General features: G+C 37.4%; 1 protein-coding gene across 1 annotated transcript in view; it reads right to left on the bottom strand.

Annotated features, from left to right (window-relative positions):
• Nucleotides 1-19,070, bottom strand: part of ADAMTS6 (ADAM metallopeptidase with thrombospondin type 1 motif, 6) — a 156,669-nt gene that overhangs the window by 123,091 nt on the left and 14,508 nt on the right. The window contains exons 5-7 of the mRNA XM_009327284.1: nucleotides 13,627-13,841; nucleotides 13,019-13,102; nucleotides 12,378-12,523 (exon numbers count right to left, since the gene is read on the bottom strand). Coding sequence (XP_009325559.1) covers nucleotides 12,378-12,523; nucleotides 13,019-13,102; nucleotides 13,627-13,841 — 445 coding nt within the window. The remainder of the gene's footprint in view (nucleotides 1-12,377; nucleotides 12,524-13,018; nucleotides 13,103-13,626; nucleotides 13,842-19,070) is intronic.

Raw genomic sequence — 19,070 nt, 5'->3', positions numbered from 1 at the left:
CAGTGGGATCGAGTGCACCCTCAGCAAGTTTGCAGATGACACTAAGCTGAGTGGTGGGGTCGACACACCGGAGGGATGGGATGCCATCCAGAGGGACCTGGACAAGCTCAAGAAATGGGCCTGTGTGAACCTCATGAGGTTTAACAAGGCCAAGTGCAAGGTCCTGCACCTGGGTTGGGGCAACCCCTGGTTTCAATACAGGCTGGGGGGTGAAGGGATTGAGAGCAGCCCTGCTGAGGAGGACTTGGGGGCACCGGTGGAGGAAAAGCTGGACATGAGTCAGCAATGTGTGCTCGCAGCCCAGAAGGCCAACCGTACCCTGGGCTGCATCCAAAGAAGCGTGGCCAGCAGGTCGAGGGAGGTGATTCTGCCCCTCTACTCTGCTCTGCTGAGACCCCACCTGGAGTACTGTGTCCAGCTCTGGAGCCCTCAGCACAGGAAAGACACAGACCTGTTGGAGCGAGTCCAGAAGAGGGCCACGAAAATGATCAGGGGGATGGAACACCTCTCCTATGAAGAAAGGCTGAGACAGTTGGGGTTGTTCAGGCTGGAGAAGAGAAGGCTTTGGGGAGACCTTCTTGCATCCTATCAGTACTTAAAGGGGGCTTATAAAAAAGATGGGGGCAAACTTTTTGGCAGGGTCTGTTGCGACAGGACAAGGGGGAATGGCTTTAAACTAAAGGGGGGAAGATTTAGACTAGATATAAAGAAGAAATTTTTTACACTGAGCATGGTGAAACACTGGCACAGATTGCCGAGAGAAGTGGTGGATGCCCCATCCCTGGAAACATTCAAGGTCAGGTTGGACGGGGCTCTGAGCAACTTGATGTAGTTGAAGATGTCCCTGCCCATGGCAGGGGGGTTGGGCTAGATGACCTTTAGAGGTCCCTTCCAACCCAAACTATTCTATGATTCTATGATTCTCTCTTGTTATATAATAGCTACAAAATGCAAGAGAGGAAAAGCATATGAAATATTCAGTACAAAGGATCTACACGCAATACCATGCCAAAGCATCCAATATTAGAATACCTATCCCTATTGACAAACTAACATTTTGACTCACTGAACCATACAAAATTGCTTGAATAAGAGTATTGCCTGTTAAAGAAGTGATCAGTCATTACTCAAACTAAGACAACTGCACATAATTTGAAAAAAAAAAAATTCTTGATTTATTAGCTTGAGGTACCACTACCACATGTATCCATGGTGGTAGGCCCTGGCCATGCACACGCAACAGCTTTTGGCTGTCTCCACAGTGTTCGTGGACTACTTTGATACAGTTTTGAAATACTATAAATAGTGTTATGTAGATTAAGAGTTTAAACTAGGAGTGTCTAGAATTTTGCATAAGTGCACATGTGGACAATTAATGACCGGTGAGCTAAGAAAGATATTTGATTATGCAGCATGAAAAGATATTTTTTTATTCACACTGTTAATAATGTTGAAATTGCTGGCCTGTATTAGCTTAGCCAGTAGATCAGAAGTACGAAGAGTTTCCAGTCTAGAAAGAAGAGATGAAGCTTAAAAAAAAGCAGAAATTGTTACATTTGCTGAGTATATTCCCATTTGGAGTAGTCCCATGTGCTACAGTTTCACCTGCTAATAATAGGTCAATGTGGCAGCAACAGAAGGGAACAGAAAACAAACAATGGTAGGAAGAATTAGAATATAGCACATGAAAGCAAATATATACACAAGACTTGCTAGTCATTAAGCATGTTTACAATTTCATATTTAATTCTTTACAGTTGACCAGACGACCATTCCTTCACACGCTGTTGCAAAATAAATGGTTTGACCAGAATTTCAGTTAGTTCTCAGTGTTATCTCAGTGTTTGTATTTCAGCAACCATATTTTCCAGTGTTTACTTCATATAATAAAGACTGTGAAACATATATCTTTAGTAAAGTAGAAGTGTCAGTTAAGAAAATAATTGAGAATGCAACACAGGTGGTAATTTAATTCTGAATATACCACATGTAAACAAATGTGATTTCTTATTTTCTTCAACAAATTTCTTATTCATCAAGATGTTTTGATTTGAGTTGAAAACAAAAGAGTTTGATTTCATTTGAGTTTAAAGCAAAATTTTATCTGTTGTTTAGCAGATCTGATTTCAGAATCAACTTTAGTACCAATTAACTGAGCACACGTGATCAGGCCAGCATGCAAAAATACTCAAGCATGCAATTTTAACTTTGGTTTTTAATTTTACCTCCATCATCCAGTTCTGTGAGAATTTTAATAGCCTTTTAAGGTACATTTCATCATACATTATATGAAAAGGGAAAATGAACCGCTACAACTGCAGACATGAACTACAACATATTTCTTTACTTGGGACAATTCTATAATATCCTCTGCTCCTGCCTATTCACACCTGCTCTTTGACTGGAAAATTTCCAGGCATTTCTTTCAAGTGTCACTTCTTTGCTCTAAATTCACTAATAAAGCAAGCGAGCCAAAAAAAAAAAAAATTAACCTGTAAGTAGTACTAATCACTTTGGAAAGTACTTTTAACACACTGAATAAACTTAAAAATTAGTTAGGAAGTGATCTATCTCTATGCACAATGGGTGTTAATAAAAGCAGTGAATTTAATACAGAAATGGGTACAACTTCAGAGAAAATACCATCCCTAATTTAAAAAAAGGTAAAGACACTCATGCACTTATCTTCATTAATACAAATTTTAAAGCTGCAAAGTATTTCAAAAAGTTATTAAGTAGCATAGAACAAACAGTGCTCACTTTACGTTTTACATGACTATTTGCATAATTAAAATGAACAAGCTATGAACTCAAATTGAAATCTAACCCAGATCCTACTGAAATAATGGGCATGCTGCCATTGACCTCAAAGCATAAATAATCATGACCTTTGTTAGGACAGATTGGTGTAAACTAACAGAAACTGAAGAATACCGAATACTAAAATTAAATGGATATGATGCTGCCACTAAAAGAATTAATTTACAACCTGTGTCCTAATTAAAAGCCCACGTTTTTAATTTATTCTTATACATAACCAATCCAATAAAATGTAGTTATAAAGTTGAGCTAAATAATTCAGACTGATGTTTAAAATGTGAAAACACCTTGAAAACGTAGTACATATTCATGTGTGGTGAGAGACAGAATTTATGCAACATATCACAGACAAAATCCAAAATTGTTGAAAATCCAGGGTAGAAATTGGTCTAATATGTTTTTCTGGATTGTTAAGAATGAGGAGCACAGCTACTCACTTGCATATGTATTATTCTGCCAGTCATTGTAACTTGTGAAAATAGTAACAGCCCTGATACTGTACTTAAGCAAGAGAGGGGAAAAAAAGAAAAGAGAAGAATGCTAGGATTCTACTCAGACTACAAAGAAAAATTAAAAATGAGAGATTTTTAAACAAGTCTATGTTCTTTATAAAAAAGAAGGCAAAATATGACATTTCAAACTGCTAGAAAGCCCTTCCTCAGATATCTGGCCAAGCAGTAACTGAGTGTTCTAACAGATATCCCAAACTATTACCACCAAACATTTCCTGGAAAAACTATCATTTGAATAGTTTTATGACCCTTTGTGCAACTCAGAAGGTAAATGCCTGGAGGAAAAAAAAAAGGGGGAAAAAATTGAGCATACAGAAGTATTTTTCATTGATTTTTTTCTTCTGTAGTAAGTCTAGTGTGTAAAAGGAAAAGTTTTATTTGTAAACTACAGCAGGCATTAAGATACCATTACTATCAACAGCAAAAGTAGTTTGATATTTTATGGATTTACCCCAATGCATTTTTAACTACCAAAGGTTTCATTGCCTCATTTAGAGAAAGACTTTAACTGGGGGCAGTTAAGAGCTGCACTGCCCACACTGTGTGCTGGTAGATATTCTCAGGTTTTCCAGTTTAGGAAATCATTAGGTGTGTAACCAGTTCCACTCAGTGAGCACGTCTTAAGAGATGTTTGTGGGATTACACTCAAAATTTGTCTTCAACTGAGATAGGAGAATGTTATTTGTCTTTTTACTCAGTATGAAGTATTCCAATCAATCTACCAAAAAAAAATTAGAAGAAGAAAACAGCTTTCAGACTTGAAGTCTCCAATCAGAGCATGGAAGTCTGAGCTTTAGTCCCTGACACTGGTCACTCTTCCAGATTTGGTATTAAATAAAACACATTTTGAACACATTTTGTCCATCTGGAATGGATTAGGCAAACTCTGGGTATACCCTGTACCTTTTCCACCCTTCCACCCTCACAGACTCAAATTTTATAAACTAAACCAGAATATACATCTTCTAACTAACCAACTGTAAACTAAGAGTCAACTAATGGCATCAGAAATTAAAAGTAACAGCCTTTTTATTGATTAGAAAACATTCCACTCACACAGTGTGCTTGTTAATTACCTGCAAATCACCCGCTGGTTGACATTTGCCATGCAATAAGCAGTTTTTCAGATTCACATTCTAGCTACTTCATTGTTCCATTTGAGCTCCCTCAAATCCCACAGAGTCTATCTGATTCCTTTCAGCTACAAAATCTAGGAATAAATTTTAAAAGATACCATTTACAGTAACCTCCTTCCCCCAAAACCCCCAAAAATTCACAGCCAAGAGTGGAAACCTGAACACCACTTCAGGCCTTATTCTGTTAATGTGGGGTGGGGGGAAAAAAAACCCCACCCAGCAAATAAGTGTATAACTGACACATAAAGGGGAATTACATAATATGCCAACTGATTTTATTAGTTCCCAAATATTTCATATTTCTCCCTATTGCCTGTGTTATCTAATTTGATTTTCTACCATCATTTCACAGGCTACAGCCTCTCAGCTCACAAAAAGACATAGAGAAAATGGATGAGGGAGAATTCTCCACTGAAATCTTTGTATATATTTTATCCCCCACTGAACATGCAGGGCTTGCAATCTTGGAACATGGCTCTAGGCCCGTATGTACCTAAAGCAAATCATCTTACACACAGAGACCCTGTATTGCTGTAACGGCTCACAGTTGTTGTGCTGCATGTCTCACCCACAACTGCTGTCAATCTCAGGGTAGTCATTCCAAAGAACATGCCTTAGGATAGTGAAGATCCATAAAATGTTTTTGACACAAGAATGTAAGAACTGTGGTACCAGTGCCGTATCTAGCAACATACTGATTCTGTCAAGAGTGTTAAGGAACATGTCATGTATAGAAACCCTGGTACAAATATTCTTATTACGCAAAGCACCATGCAAACAACATCAAACACCTTACAGCAGATTCCTCAATCTGCTGTAGCAGAGCCTTACTGCATTTCAAGTTTGTTTGGGGGTTTTTCCAAATACATAATTCTGAATATGCAGATAGAATTTTCACTTACACCCCTTTAATTCCCTGAAAACAAAGAGGCATGAGAAATTTAGTGTTATTATTTGGAAAGTGAGCTCCTCGCATTTTAAATATCTGCAGACACAGATATTAAGGGCAACATACACATCTCAGCTTTTCAACCCTCTCTCTCAGAGGAGTAATCTTTTACAGGTGGTCTCCAGGACACTAAGTCAAGGGACAATCTTACGATTTTTGCACAAAAATCAACTAAGGAAAAACAGTCTCCTGTCAGGGACTTAAATTCACTGCAAGGAACTCCAGTAGAATAAGTTGAAAGGCTGCATAAAAAACAAGGAGGAAAACCACTTAATGTACTAAGAGTCAAGGAAGTAAGAAGCAATCAAGATACAACTGACATCAGAATTACTTCTTGAAATTGAAGCCCTTCTCATTAACGGAGGAAGAAACCGCGGGATGAGGATCGGAGACAGGGCTTCATGGGAACAGAAATGCTTTGGATGTCCAGATTTATTGGACAAGGCTAGGAAATTGTCCCAACAGAGCAATGTGAGAGTGCCTTGTATAGAAGAGAAGTCTTTGCAACAAGTTAAGAAGCCCAGAAAAAAGTGGAAAAGTGCCTCAGAAAAGCTGCATAACAATCTTGGACCTGCAGGAGGAAAGGAATGTGCAGAGTCCTGGCTGGCCCTACCTCACTACCAAATGCCTTAACTAGTACAGAACCTGACGGGGAAATGTTACTTGTTATTACAGAATAAAAGTATATTACTAACCTATAAGCAACTGACATGCAAAAGGGCAACTGTGTCCATAAAATACATTTCCTTTCAGGACTGCTATCAGGACGATGCAACTACCAAATCATCCCCGGCTGCCTAAAACCCCGTAATGTTATTAAAAAAAAAATGAAAGGCATGATTGTGGTCAGCTCTACACAGGTATGCATAATGAAACAAGAAACTTTTTGCCTCTCTCAAGTATCTACAGCAGTGCCAGAAACACTGCAGTTCTTTAGATTATGAACCACAAGATTTACAGTTTAGGATTGCTGCCATATACATATACCTTCTGCCCCCTTAGAAAAACTGGCAGCACCAGCCTGCACAGGGGATGCATATCTCACAGACAAATGAAAGAGAGTATACCTTGCCCATGAGGGCACGTGAATGAGGGAACAACCAACTGAAGCATTGTGAAGTTAATCTTGTACATATACAACAAACATAAACCAGTTCTGTAAAATTTCTCTCCTTGAAAGATTTGAAAAATCCACCAATTGTGTAATAATGCTAATGCCTCCCATATGGACTTCAGCAGTGTTGCTAGAGACATGTTGCATACTAATACCAGGGTTAATGCTAACAGCGGCCATACCACACTGCTTAGCAATACACTTACTAAATTACAAGCACAGTGGTACCTGGCAAAAATACAAGAGTCTGTATTAAGAGAGAGCTCATTCACTGTCTCACAAAAATTAACATGTACAAGCCCACTGAAAACCCAGAGAAACAGAAAAATTATACCATCTGTGGTACTGAACATTTTTACTGACACCAGTCTAACCTACAAATCGAGGTGTGTTTGGCTTAATCAGTAAAAACAGCTTACGGCCCTGATTCTTTATTCAAGCAAATAAAGATTCCTCCAACAGAGTACATCAGTTCAGTGGGGCTGCGGAATAAATTGTTGCTAAAGCAGTAAGCCACTTGTAAAACTAACTCAAGTGGACTTCAATCCAAGTAAAAGATTTTTGTATTTCAAGATATTATAAGTCATTAATTTCAGAAGCTGTATCTGCGTAAGTGCATCTCTCACAGTGTACCGGGGCCGGGGGGGAGGGAGGATGGGGGGGAGAATGCAGGTTTACAGTCTCAAAACTAAAACTTCATGAAGGAGTTTTTTTCATGGAATCACTTATGTTCCTATAAAAACACTGTAGCTGCATCAGAGAGACCTTAATGCTTTTGTCAAGCATAGTGGATGGTTTTATTTTTAAAAAACATAAAACAAACTGTTCGTATGTGATGCTACCAACAGAAGATGACATTTCATGCAATGACTTTTGGGAAGTACTCTCTCTTTAAGTGAGTAAGGTTTCAAATGTTTCTCTGTTCAAAACATTTGTATCTCAAAGACCAAGTTCTGCTTACAGAAATACACACACACACACGCATCTCAACTTCCCCCTGAAACTTTCCTCTCTATGGGTTGTTTGGTATGCCTTTTACTTGATCTACCGACACCCCAGCAGGCAAATTAATAGCTCTGGGTCTTCCCTCCCAGCAGGAAGACTCCGTTGCTGCAAAGTTTAGCGAGTCAGTCACACGTGTCATTTGGAAAAACAACTATTTAGTACCTGGACAAATCAAACTAACTATCTTGAGCTATATAGAAATTTAGTAGTAGAGAACTCTTAAGAGTGTAAAACAAAAACAAAACAAAAAAAGGGCATTTTTTAAATTTTGTCATCTTCTCCTCCACCCCTGCTACAAAGCGTAACCTAGAACACAACCCTCTGGCCCTTACCATTCTTTGAAGGTGCACAGGACAAGGAATAGTTTTGTTCGTAATGTATATGCTTGCAAGTTACCCAAGGTATTGCTGAGGAATTCCGTAATTCCTACTTTATGATCTGTAAGATCAAGAGAAGGAAGCAACTGATTGAAATGGAAGGGAAGCTGGGTTAAGTGTTCTTCAAAAATAAGTATCAATATCATAGTGTACATTGTGACCTCTGAAGTTTTGTGGTTTTAAGGTAAACTATGGAGACTCTATTTCTTAGGGAGTTTCTGAAGAAACAAAAAGAGGAAGCTTGATTTAAAAAAAAAAAAAAAAAAGGAGATAAACAAGAAGAACTCCAAAAAGGCAAACAGATGGGGGTGGGATGCACAAGGGGGAATACACAGAGACTCAAAACTTACACTGAGTCTTAAAATGACAAATCTGAGAACCCGACGTTGTACTAGAAAGTGAGATTATCACATCTGTGATGCAGGAATACAGGAACCAAATGCAAAGACTACTTTTTGTCTCCCAAAAGACTTGAGATAAGAGAATCATACAAGTTTTTCTCCTACTTCTATTAATTTGTAATATGAAAGAATTTTAAGGATTCACCAGGTTTATCTAAAGTCAAAGTCATTTCATGGAAAAAAGACGACGTCTTAACAGCATTACACTATTAATGAACTTCATAACTAAAACCTGACTGCTTAGTAATTGGAAAATTACAGGATAAAATATTGAAGTCTGAGTCTTAAATATAGTCTCCAGCAGAAAAAAATCTAGGTGAAATTTCAAAAAGCAAGCACTATACAAAAATAAATCAGGTCTCATTCTTTTAGAACATTAATTCAGTCACAGTCTGATCTTGAAATAACATTAAGCATTTAACTTAAGACTCAGAAAATACAAACAAAAGTTCTGTAAATGAATAAAAGAAGGCAAAAGCACAGTACCACACACAGAAGTATTATCAGAGTTCTGTGTAATTGCTATTCTTGTTATACAAAGTCACCCAATATCCCAAGACTCTGTAATAAGCCCTCTGTGTAAGGCCAATTACCTGCCCTTGGGTTCCCATTATAAGGGGGTATCTAATTCTTACGAATTTCAGGGATGCTCAGAAGCTCTCTAGTGAAACTGAAGGAAGATGCTTCTGTGGACAACAGTATCAGGAAATGTTCCTGCTAATTATCATTTTTATGCCTACAGCATGAAGTCTGGAAGCATTAAAGAAGCTAAACCAGTCCAAATACTCACCATAGTGAGTTGAGAATGCACATTATTTTTGTTACCATATTTGTGCAAGTAATACCGTATTTCCATCACTGTGATTTTACTCTCCTGATTGGGAATTAGGCTCTTACTTGGCCCAGTCTCTTACCTGCCTAATTTTTTATTATCAGCTAAGAAGTTTTCTGCAACCCCCTACCCACTTAGTAAAATAAGTGCTCTGCAGACTGCAGGGTGCCTGCAGGACCATAACAGAAAAGCCCGTACACCAGGCACACTGAACACAGGTCAGCTCTTGTCCAAAGACCAGTGGCTTAGCAGGCATGGTATATTTCCATGGGACTTACTAGCTTAGCCTGGCATACCTCCATGCCAGTGAGACTACCTGGTTTTAGCATACAGCTAGCTTAGGGTACAAAAGTCTGTCTACATTGGTCAAGCAGACACCTCTAGGGAATCAGCACCCTTAATACTGTTTTTTTTCCCAGATCAGAGCATGCCATCTTTGAAAGTATCACGGAGGAAAGCCATCTGTTGCTAAGAAAAGCTGAGGTGCTGTCTTCATTTGCACGGATGAAGATAATGACTCCTTTTCCCACTTTTCAGATAAAAATTGTTGTAGTTGCAAACTTAAATACTCAGCTAGGACTAGGTAATATTTTCAAATACATCAATTACTTACTGAAGAATCTGGTTTTGATCAACACAAAACTATTCATAATGTTGAACTGAAACTTTCCTACGTTCCATAAAATAGTAATACACACAATGACCAAAAATGGTTCCAGTGTCAAATTCAATGAAAATGTAATTACCTTATACAAAGCAGAGCAGCATCAGTGGGACAGATTCAGGAAACTGCTTTCAAAACACTATTACAGTGGCTAAAAAATAACTTAATATTTGGTAGTATAGGTTCAAATTCCTTCAGTTAAAAGAGGTTACTAAAGATCTCTCCATACCCTTGTCTTTCACATATAATGCATCAACTTTGGTTCATCATGTGAGAGATCCAAAATAGAATGAAAACAAGCATGTTACCATATCAGTAATTCATTTAGAATTATTTAAAGTTAATGGATTTACATGTTTATATTAATATAAATTTATCTCATTCCAACCTAAAAAAAGAAAAATCCATTCTTCACATATGCCGATACATTTTATTAGTAAGAGCCAGGATAGCTAGCAGTTTCAGTAAAAGCCTGATTGATCCATTCAAATTGATTCATGTAGTCTTTGGGATTATTTTTAGAAATTACAATATTACAGTAAATAAAGGAATACAAGCATTCTGTCGTGAAAGCATATATAACTGAACTTAAAAGTTTAGCAATGCTTTATAAAGGTAGATATTATTAGCCTGCAAATACTACACTGAGGCACTTCGTTGATTTAAAATATAGGTATATAATTAGAAGTGTAAACTTCTTAGAAGTAAACTCAGAAGTTATTTTTATAACTCATGTCCTTTTTTAAAAGGCAGCATACACAAGTCCTAAAGAAACTCTACAGCATATTTATATAATTACTAAGCCCCCATAATGAAGAACAAAATAAGTCCTTAATATTTACTACTTTTTGCTGAAAAAACTTAATTTTCAATAGGTATTATTCATGTTCTCTGAAAACTTGCTCAGAGTTGCCTTCGCCTGGAACACAGAACTGTTCACAACTACACTAGGAACATCCTACCAGAACGGGGAAGCCAGTACAGAATATACAGTAATAAAACATATTAAAGCACAACAGTGAAAGAAAAACAACTGTGCTTTGCAGTGCCAGAATAACACTAACAATATGTCAAGTTATTCAGCCATGACAGTAAAAATATAGTGTTCCCATCGCAGCTTATACATACATATTGGGGGGCTTCAACTGACACAACCATACCACCTACAGATGACACTTTTTCACTCGCTGCCTAAATTATACCAGTAAGAGCTTGATGTGTGGCACAGCTGTAAAGATGTATTTAATTTCACATGTGAGCAGCCTTAGTGAAGGAATTACTTGTATGCAAAAAAATTGAGCATAAACGAAGGCCTTTGTGAAAAATCAAGATCTTAGAATGTAACTGTATTTTATTTTTAATTTCATACCATGTATTTTTATTAGAGACTATAATATTATTTTTTTAAACTTCTTGGACTGTAAGAGCTCTCTAAATCACTCTGGCATTTAATCATTCTCATTGTTACTATGTAGTATTAATGACCACAGGTAACAATTATATTTGAAATATGAATGCAAAAATACATGCAAGTGATTCATTAGCTTTTCTTTCCTCCTGGAAAAAAAATGTTCCTTATACAAAACCAAACCAACAAAAACCACCCATCCCAAAAAAAACCAGCCGCTTTTACACCTTTTACACAAAATTCCAGAAAAGATCCATTATTTTAATCACTACTCAAAAATTTTCTGCAGTGAACACAATGATTCCACAAATAGGTCCCATACAAAGCAGTACAGAATTTCCAGCACAGTACAGTGCTGGAAAGCAGAAACTATAATAAAAAGATCCTAATGCAAATTAGTGCTGCTGCACCTGCTGCTATTTAAACAAAATAGGAAAGAATCAATATGGTCCTTAAACAACAGGGAAACTCATCTCCTAATAAAGTACAGTTGCCTACGCGTAACTGCGAAGGACAAACAGGAATACGTTTATCAGGATTGCAAGACTACAGTGCAAGCTTTGTTGAGTTTATCACAGTAACGGTGGAATAGAAGCAAACAAATGGGCACATATGCAGGCTTTGAAACTACCTATTAAAACCGTCAGTTCTCATCTTAATTAAGCATAATAAATCAAAACAGCTACAAAGCAGATTCTCACATTGCCTGAATCTGCAAGAACCTGTTTTTCAGCAGAAATACTACTGCAGTAGTTGAGGTTCTGGCTTGCAATTCTTATAAAAAACATGTATAGTTAACAAAACATTTTCCATACTGTTTTATTCTCTATAATCTTATGAATTCTTTTCAATTATAAAAGTATAAGATGTTCAACAGGATCCACCTGTTCTACTGGAATACTTTGCATTGGCAATTATGAAGTGAAAATAACAGCAGAAGCAAGTAATTTGTAGATCTTACTTCTCCAAATTCTTAATCTGTAGTTTAATAGTCTGATAGATTTAAGACAAGCCATCTATTAATTTTCCTCCTCTTAGGATTACCTACCAATTATATTACTTTACAAGTAGCCTATATATATATATATATATATATAAGGTAAGAACAAGAAAGCTACAGAAATAAAATAAAATAAACACAATACTTTAATGACCATACCTAGTAATAAGAACCGCATTATCATGGTGGGCAATCCCATTTTCTGGAATGGTGTTTCCATCACTTTGGTGGGAGAGAATGGATTTCTGCCACTTACAGAAGCTATCGAGGGACTTGTCTGCATGGTGGTTTATCTCCAAGTTTGGCTGCAATACAACATGCATACCAGAAATGTTCCAAACAAATTACTACAGTCAGTTGTTAAGCCTTTTGAAAACTAAAATGGGACTAAAATTAGAAGCAGTGTTTCTAGGAATAAACTCTTCTTGCCAAATTTTATCTCTGTAAAATCTGACCCCAAGTTCAGCTGTGTATTACTGAACAGGCATTCTTTCTGCTCCAACTTCAATAATGATTATGTCAATACAAAAAAATCAGAATATCAAAATATAGATCTAAAAATAAAACTGACATCCCCAAAGGTGTATTCATATTCACTTGAAGTCAGAACAGGTATCTTTGAGATGATACATGAGGAATATACCCTTGAACTGTTTCATCTTGATTAAAGCACTGAAAGATTACAAGATACACTTTGTACTCAGATGCAGTCATTTCAAGCAATAATTAAATGGAATCTATATTACACAATAACGTAACTTATATTTCAGGGATATAAAACTTAGCACAACAGCTCTTACCTGATCTTCAGTGAGGACAATTAAACGTGTCACTATAATATTCACAACGTTTCCTAGACTGGAATCACGGTAAAGTTTGGCAACCTGACCTCCAGAAAATAAGAAAAGGCACAAAGTCAGACAAGAAACACTACTTGTTTCCTAAATGGTTAAAAATTAACCTATTTTCTCACTCAATGTAATTTCATAATGTTAATTATCATTATCACCTGTGTAAGAGGGTTTTTTGGACCAAAAAATGACCACTCAGTAAAACAAACTTCTTGGGTCACACTTTTCAATCAAAACTGTTTATACCTTGTTTCATAATTCATCCAGCACAAGAAGCATTTAGACTGTTGACTTAAAAAGAACAGAACTGTATAATCTACATGTAATCATACGAATTTAAAATTAAAAACAATTTAAGTGATCACAGTGTATTTCTTGACAGAAACAGTACTGCATTTTTCCCACGATGCTAACATTTGCCATATTTCAGCTATTAATTCCTGCAAGTTGATACATATTTCAAAGCATTATTCATGCCAAAAAATAAATACTTTACAGTTGCTTTATCATTTCAGTACATGCATATTGATATGAACACAGAGAGGGATGAAACTTACAATATTCATTACACTCAAAATGTAGTGTTCAATGTCTTTGCGACCATGGTATCCCACCATCATTTTGTCTGCTACTACCAGCGTTTCCACAAACCGTTCAAGGCTTACTGATCTCTTCTGTCGACTATGACTACTTAACGTGTCATTGACTGGAAGTGAAGTTGGAAAAGCAGATGCATCACTCATCCACCAAGGTCTACTGCTTCTTGTGGGGTCTTCTAGGAACCAAAATAATTAAACACTTCAGAGGGGTCACTAGTAAAATGCATTCAAATGCAGCTCTTTTATGTTGAGATAACCATCTCCAAGCTTCTAAAAAGAAGTCTTTCTTGAGGCAAAGGAAAATTAAATTTATTATCTAATTTTTTTTTTTTTACTTTAAAATACCTTATATAATGGAAAACCAACTTTGAGTTCTAACATTCTCAATTCTCCTTAACTTGACTTAGGATAATAAATCATCAATCTTCTCTTAACAGATCTGATTCTGCACATCTATGTTAATCCTAAAGATTCGTTATAATTAACCACAAGCACACTTCAGAATTTTAAGGATAAGAGCAAGACAGCTATAACATTTGGAAAAAACATACTGGAAACCAAAAATTCAAAATTAAAGTAAAAGATATCAAAATATACTAAGGAATTAAACACGCTGATAAGGCACCAAAAAAGCTTTTTCCCTTCTGTGAAACTCTGTAATTATTAGGCAATTATGCTTACATGCCTAATAGTTTTCGGGCCAAATAAATTAATTTTCTCTTCAGAAAGCTATCATTATGTTTTATCTACCTCATAAATTAACTATAATGGGAAGTTTAAAATGGCCTGACATGGGATAATTGCTATAGTTATTTTTAACACTAATTTTAATTCAAATATGTTGATTCTTCTACTTCTTTCACGTAAATATATAGAAGAAATATTTCTTGCATGCAAGAGATCAGATTTTTAATAATCAAACAGCTGTAATTATCAGCAAAACAAACACTACAGACTTACTCTGAATTTGAATTCCTGTCCTCAGGACAAAATTGAATCCGCCCTTCCCTGCAAAACTGGCACTTTCATGTATTAAATATCCCTTTTCCACAAAGGCCCACACAGATCTCAACCTTAAGTTTATCAAAGTATGTAATTAGTCTGGTTTTACCTAAGCAGGATTTCAAAATATCTAAGGTATTCTTGCTAGTTATGGATGAGCATAAGAATATTAAGTTAGATACACTTATAATTGTCTGAACAGGACTGCTCAAGTGAGCAATTTCTGAGATGCATCCTTACCTCTACTAAAACAGGTTCAGCTAAGGATGAGTTCAGATAGGACCAGTACCTTCTGTGAAAAAGCAATGCTTTATGCAATTCAGCTAAGCACGCTATTTTCAAGGAGCAATAGCTACACCACAAAGAATGCATGTTCAGGTCAAAACCAGGAATACAAAGCTTCATCATTCCCACTGTTGCAGTGTATCGTAATTTTTGAGGCCACAGTGTTGGCTTTAAAAGGTGCATATTTTAGAGAAGTCAAAAAATGAAAATAAACCTGGTAGTTGAAAAAAATGCCAGTAACAAAATTGTCCTCTTTCTGCAACGGGGTATAATTCCATTCTAAAAAACTGTATCAAGTATTAAAGCATGTTGAGGGTTCTATAATGAATCATCATTATATTATCCTCGCTTTTTCCTGTTTTTCATCTCTACTGTAGGAAATTCAAAGTTGCTTTAATTGTTCAAAGTTTTTCATCTCACTCAAGCAGTGATTTAGGAATGTCTGGAATTTTCTCTGACAGCTTCTGTACTAAAATTTTAAAAAATCCACTCTTCATTTTCAAATAACAAATGGTGACATTTGAGGGTTTCTGATGCTCTTGGAATGCTAAAAGTACTTTAGAAATGCAATACTGCTTCCACATTCATTCATAATTTTTCACTCAAAGATGCAAATCTCTTCTAAACATTTGAAAAATGATGAGCTCATGCAGAAAAGTTTCAGAGGAAAAAAAATTATTTTGGACTCATCTTGATAGCATCTTTCAAACAAAGGTCTTGGAAGACTTCACAAAACAAACATTTCTCCTTTTCTTATCAGATGAGAAGCTTAGGCTTCAGCTGGTCTCAAAGTAATGGGAAAGCTGGAAACAATCCTGAGTACTTAGGCTCACAGTCTAGGATCTATCAATGCTTATGCTGTTTTACTTTAAAACACTAAATAATGCTGACTGAATTGTCTTGAAAAAGCTAAAACATGTCAATAGAAGTTAGCAATACATTTAACAAAAACAGCTCTGTGGCAAGTTACGTCATTTTTCCACATTATTCCTAGATTACAAAAGAAAAAAATAAACTTCATTAACATTGAATATAGCTATCAGGAAGTAAAAAAAGCAAAAATTAAAAGAAAAAAAAAACACAGAAAAGCACTGTAATTAACCCTAAAATAATGATTACAAAAGCAGGGAATTAGGTTTTAAATTGCAACTGAAAAGAAATCCAAACGTGTGTAGACATGGAGTTCACAACTACGGTACCTAAGTTTTCCTAAGTCTGTCCTCTAAAGATGTTCAGTGGGTGTGAAGGTGGAGGGAGAGAGGAGAGAACACAAACACAAAAAGATCTCAAAACGCAATAGAAAGCTACTTATGTAAGATGCAACTATGAGAATATTTTGAAGTGAAGCACTATGTGCTGCTTTTTTCTTACTATTTTAAAATAATTTACTGTATATACAAGCATTTTTTCATTTTAGAATACACCAACTGTAAAGTCTGGCATGAGTAAAACCACTACATAAGGCAGCGTATCGCAGAGTCATCCCTAAATAATCTACCACTCTGCAGCTTTCATATGTCAACTTTTGTTGTTTCTCAATCCTATCCAAACACAGAATTCTGCAAGATAATCCAGTGGCCTCAAATCCCATTGAAGCAATTGGAATTTGACAGTGGTCAACTTCTTACCAAGGCCTTAATGATTTCAGCTGTATTCCATAAAACATAGTTGACTTTGTGACAATACATACATGAAATAGTAATTTAACATTTTTTTATTTTGTCAACATTCTTATGTCTAAATGATTAAAATCTAATTTAGGTTATGAAAGTCTATCCCATGTTCTTATCTTAATCTCCCTGCCTCTCCAATTCTTCTCCTGTATTAGCCACCATAATTCTACTATCTACTATGAAGTAGTCCATCACTTGCTCATCCCAACCAATTCTGATCATCCTTTCACCAAATTCCCCACCCCACTTTCCCCACCCCACTTTCTGTCAATTATTGCAATCTTTCTCAGAAAGGTCAGAAATAACACTCCCCTTTTCTCTATCAACACTTAAAAATCCTGACTACTTCCCTGATACAGAACAGGTACACGATAAATTTAGGTCTAGATTACAGTAAGGGAAACTTGCCAGAGCATGAATAGTGGCACAGCTACACAAGCAGATTCCTCCCAGCATATTACACTGACAAAATTGTTCTGAAGGTAAAGCTAAAATCAGTCTCCAGACAAAATAAATTATATAGTGCCAAAAGGCAGCTACAGGTTTGTTACAACTGCATTTTAAAACACAAAACTGGACTTCTCAAAACTTCCAAAACCAGACAAATGCCCCGAAGATTCCTGTAAACCCGGCTTTAGTCCTAGGGTCTGAAAGCTGTGAAAAGCAGTATTTGATTTTACTTTTTAGATATTCTGGGGATGCTTTGGATGCCATGTCACTTTGGGATAAAGCTGCAACAGCGCTCAGAAAACGAGTTTAAAACGTTTTGGTACCCATGAGGAGTACACTAAAATAGCACGTCATCTGGAAAAGTAAGACCTTGCAGTTATGGGGGAGAGCAAATTTTTTCAGAAATTTCCATGGAGTGGAAGTAGTGTACAGAACAACAGGAAAAGGAGAAACTGAGATGAATGAGCATGACAGTAGTCTCAGGGTTGCAAAAAGCAGTGCTTTCGTACTTCAATAATTAAGGACTTTAGGATGTGCCAGATATGAAAGCTCAGGAAATGCACAGGAGCTTCCAAGAGCAAAGGCAGCATCAAATATGCAAAGGAATAAATGCTAAAAAAATCATAGAATCATTAAGGTTGGAAGAGACCTCCAAGATCATCGAGTCCAACCGTCAACCCAACAACACCATGCCCACTAAACCATGTCCCTAAGCGCCTCATCTACCTGTCTTTTAAATACCTCCAGGGATGGTGACTCAACCACTTCCCTGGGCAGCCTGATCCAATGTTTAACCACTCTTTCAGTAAAGACATTTTTCCTCACATCAAATCTAAACCTCCCCTGGCGCAACTTGAGGCCATTTCCTCTCGTCCTTTCGCCAGTTACTTGGGAGAAGAGACCAACACCCACCTCGCTACAACCTCCTTTCAGGCAGTTGTAGAGAGCAATGAGGTCTCCCCTGAGCCTCCTTTTCTCCAGGTTAAACAACCCCAGCTCCCTCAGCCGCTCCTCCTAAGTTTTGTTCTCCAGACCCTTCACCAGCCTCGTTGCCCTTCTCTGGACACGTTCCAACATCTCAACATCCTTCTTGTAGTGAGGGGCCCAAAACTGAACACAGTATTCGAGGTGCGGCCTCACCAGTGCCGAGTACAGGGGCACGATCACTTCCCTGCTCCTGCTGGCCACACTAGTTCTGATACAGGCCAGGATGCCGTTTGCCTTCTTGGCCGCCTGGGCACACTGCCGGCTCATGTTCAGCCGGCTGTCGACCAACACCCCCAGGTCCTTTTCCGCCAGGCAGCTTTCCAGCCACTCTTCCCCAAGCCTGTAGCGCTGCATGGGGTTGTTGTGGCCCAAGTGCAGGACCCGGCACTTGGCCTTGTTGAATCTCATACAGTTGGCCTCGGCCCATCGATCCAGCCTGTCCAGGTCCCTCTGCAGAGCCTTCCTACCCTCGAGCAGATCAACACTGCCGCCCAACTTGGTGTCGTCTGCAACCTTACTGAGGGTGCACTCGATCCCCTCATCCAGATCATTAATAAAGATATTGAACAGAACTGGCCCCAATACTGAGCCCTGGGGAACACCGCTCGTGACCGGCCGCCAACTGGATTGAACTCCGTTCACCACAACTCTCTGGGCCCGGCCGTCCAGCCAGTGTTTGACCCAGCGCAGAGTACACCTGTCTAAGCCGTAATCTAAAGATTACTGCATGTTTCACAAAAAATGCACGCAAGATGCATAGCCATGATCAACCCATGACCCATAGGACAGACACCACCAGACCAACTGAACGCAACCTGACCAAACTAGCTGCCACTGCTTCGTTCTCACTTGGAGGAGAATGACTTCCTAAGCATTAATCTAGAAGATAACATCTGACAGAGGCCAATATCCTTTCTTTTTCTAGGGATATAACAACAGTAAAAATTGCATCATCCTACATTTCATAATCCTTCCACTTATTTCAAGAGGCTTAAGTGACAGCTT

This window comes from Pygoscelis adeliae, unplaced genomic scaffold, assembly GCF_000699105.1.
Source record: "Pygoscelis adeliae isolate BGI_AS28 unplaced genomic scaffold, ASM69910v1 Scaffold26, whole genome shotgun sequence".
NCBI classification, from domain to species: Eukaryota; Metazoa; Chordata; class Aves; order Sphenisciformes; family Spheniscidae; genus Pygoscelis; species Pygoscelis adeliae.
This window is presented reverse-complemented; position numbering and strand designations above follow the sequence as displayed.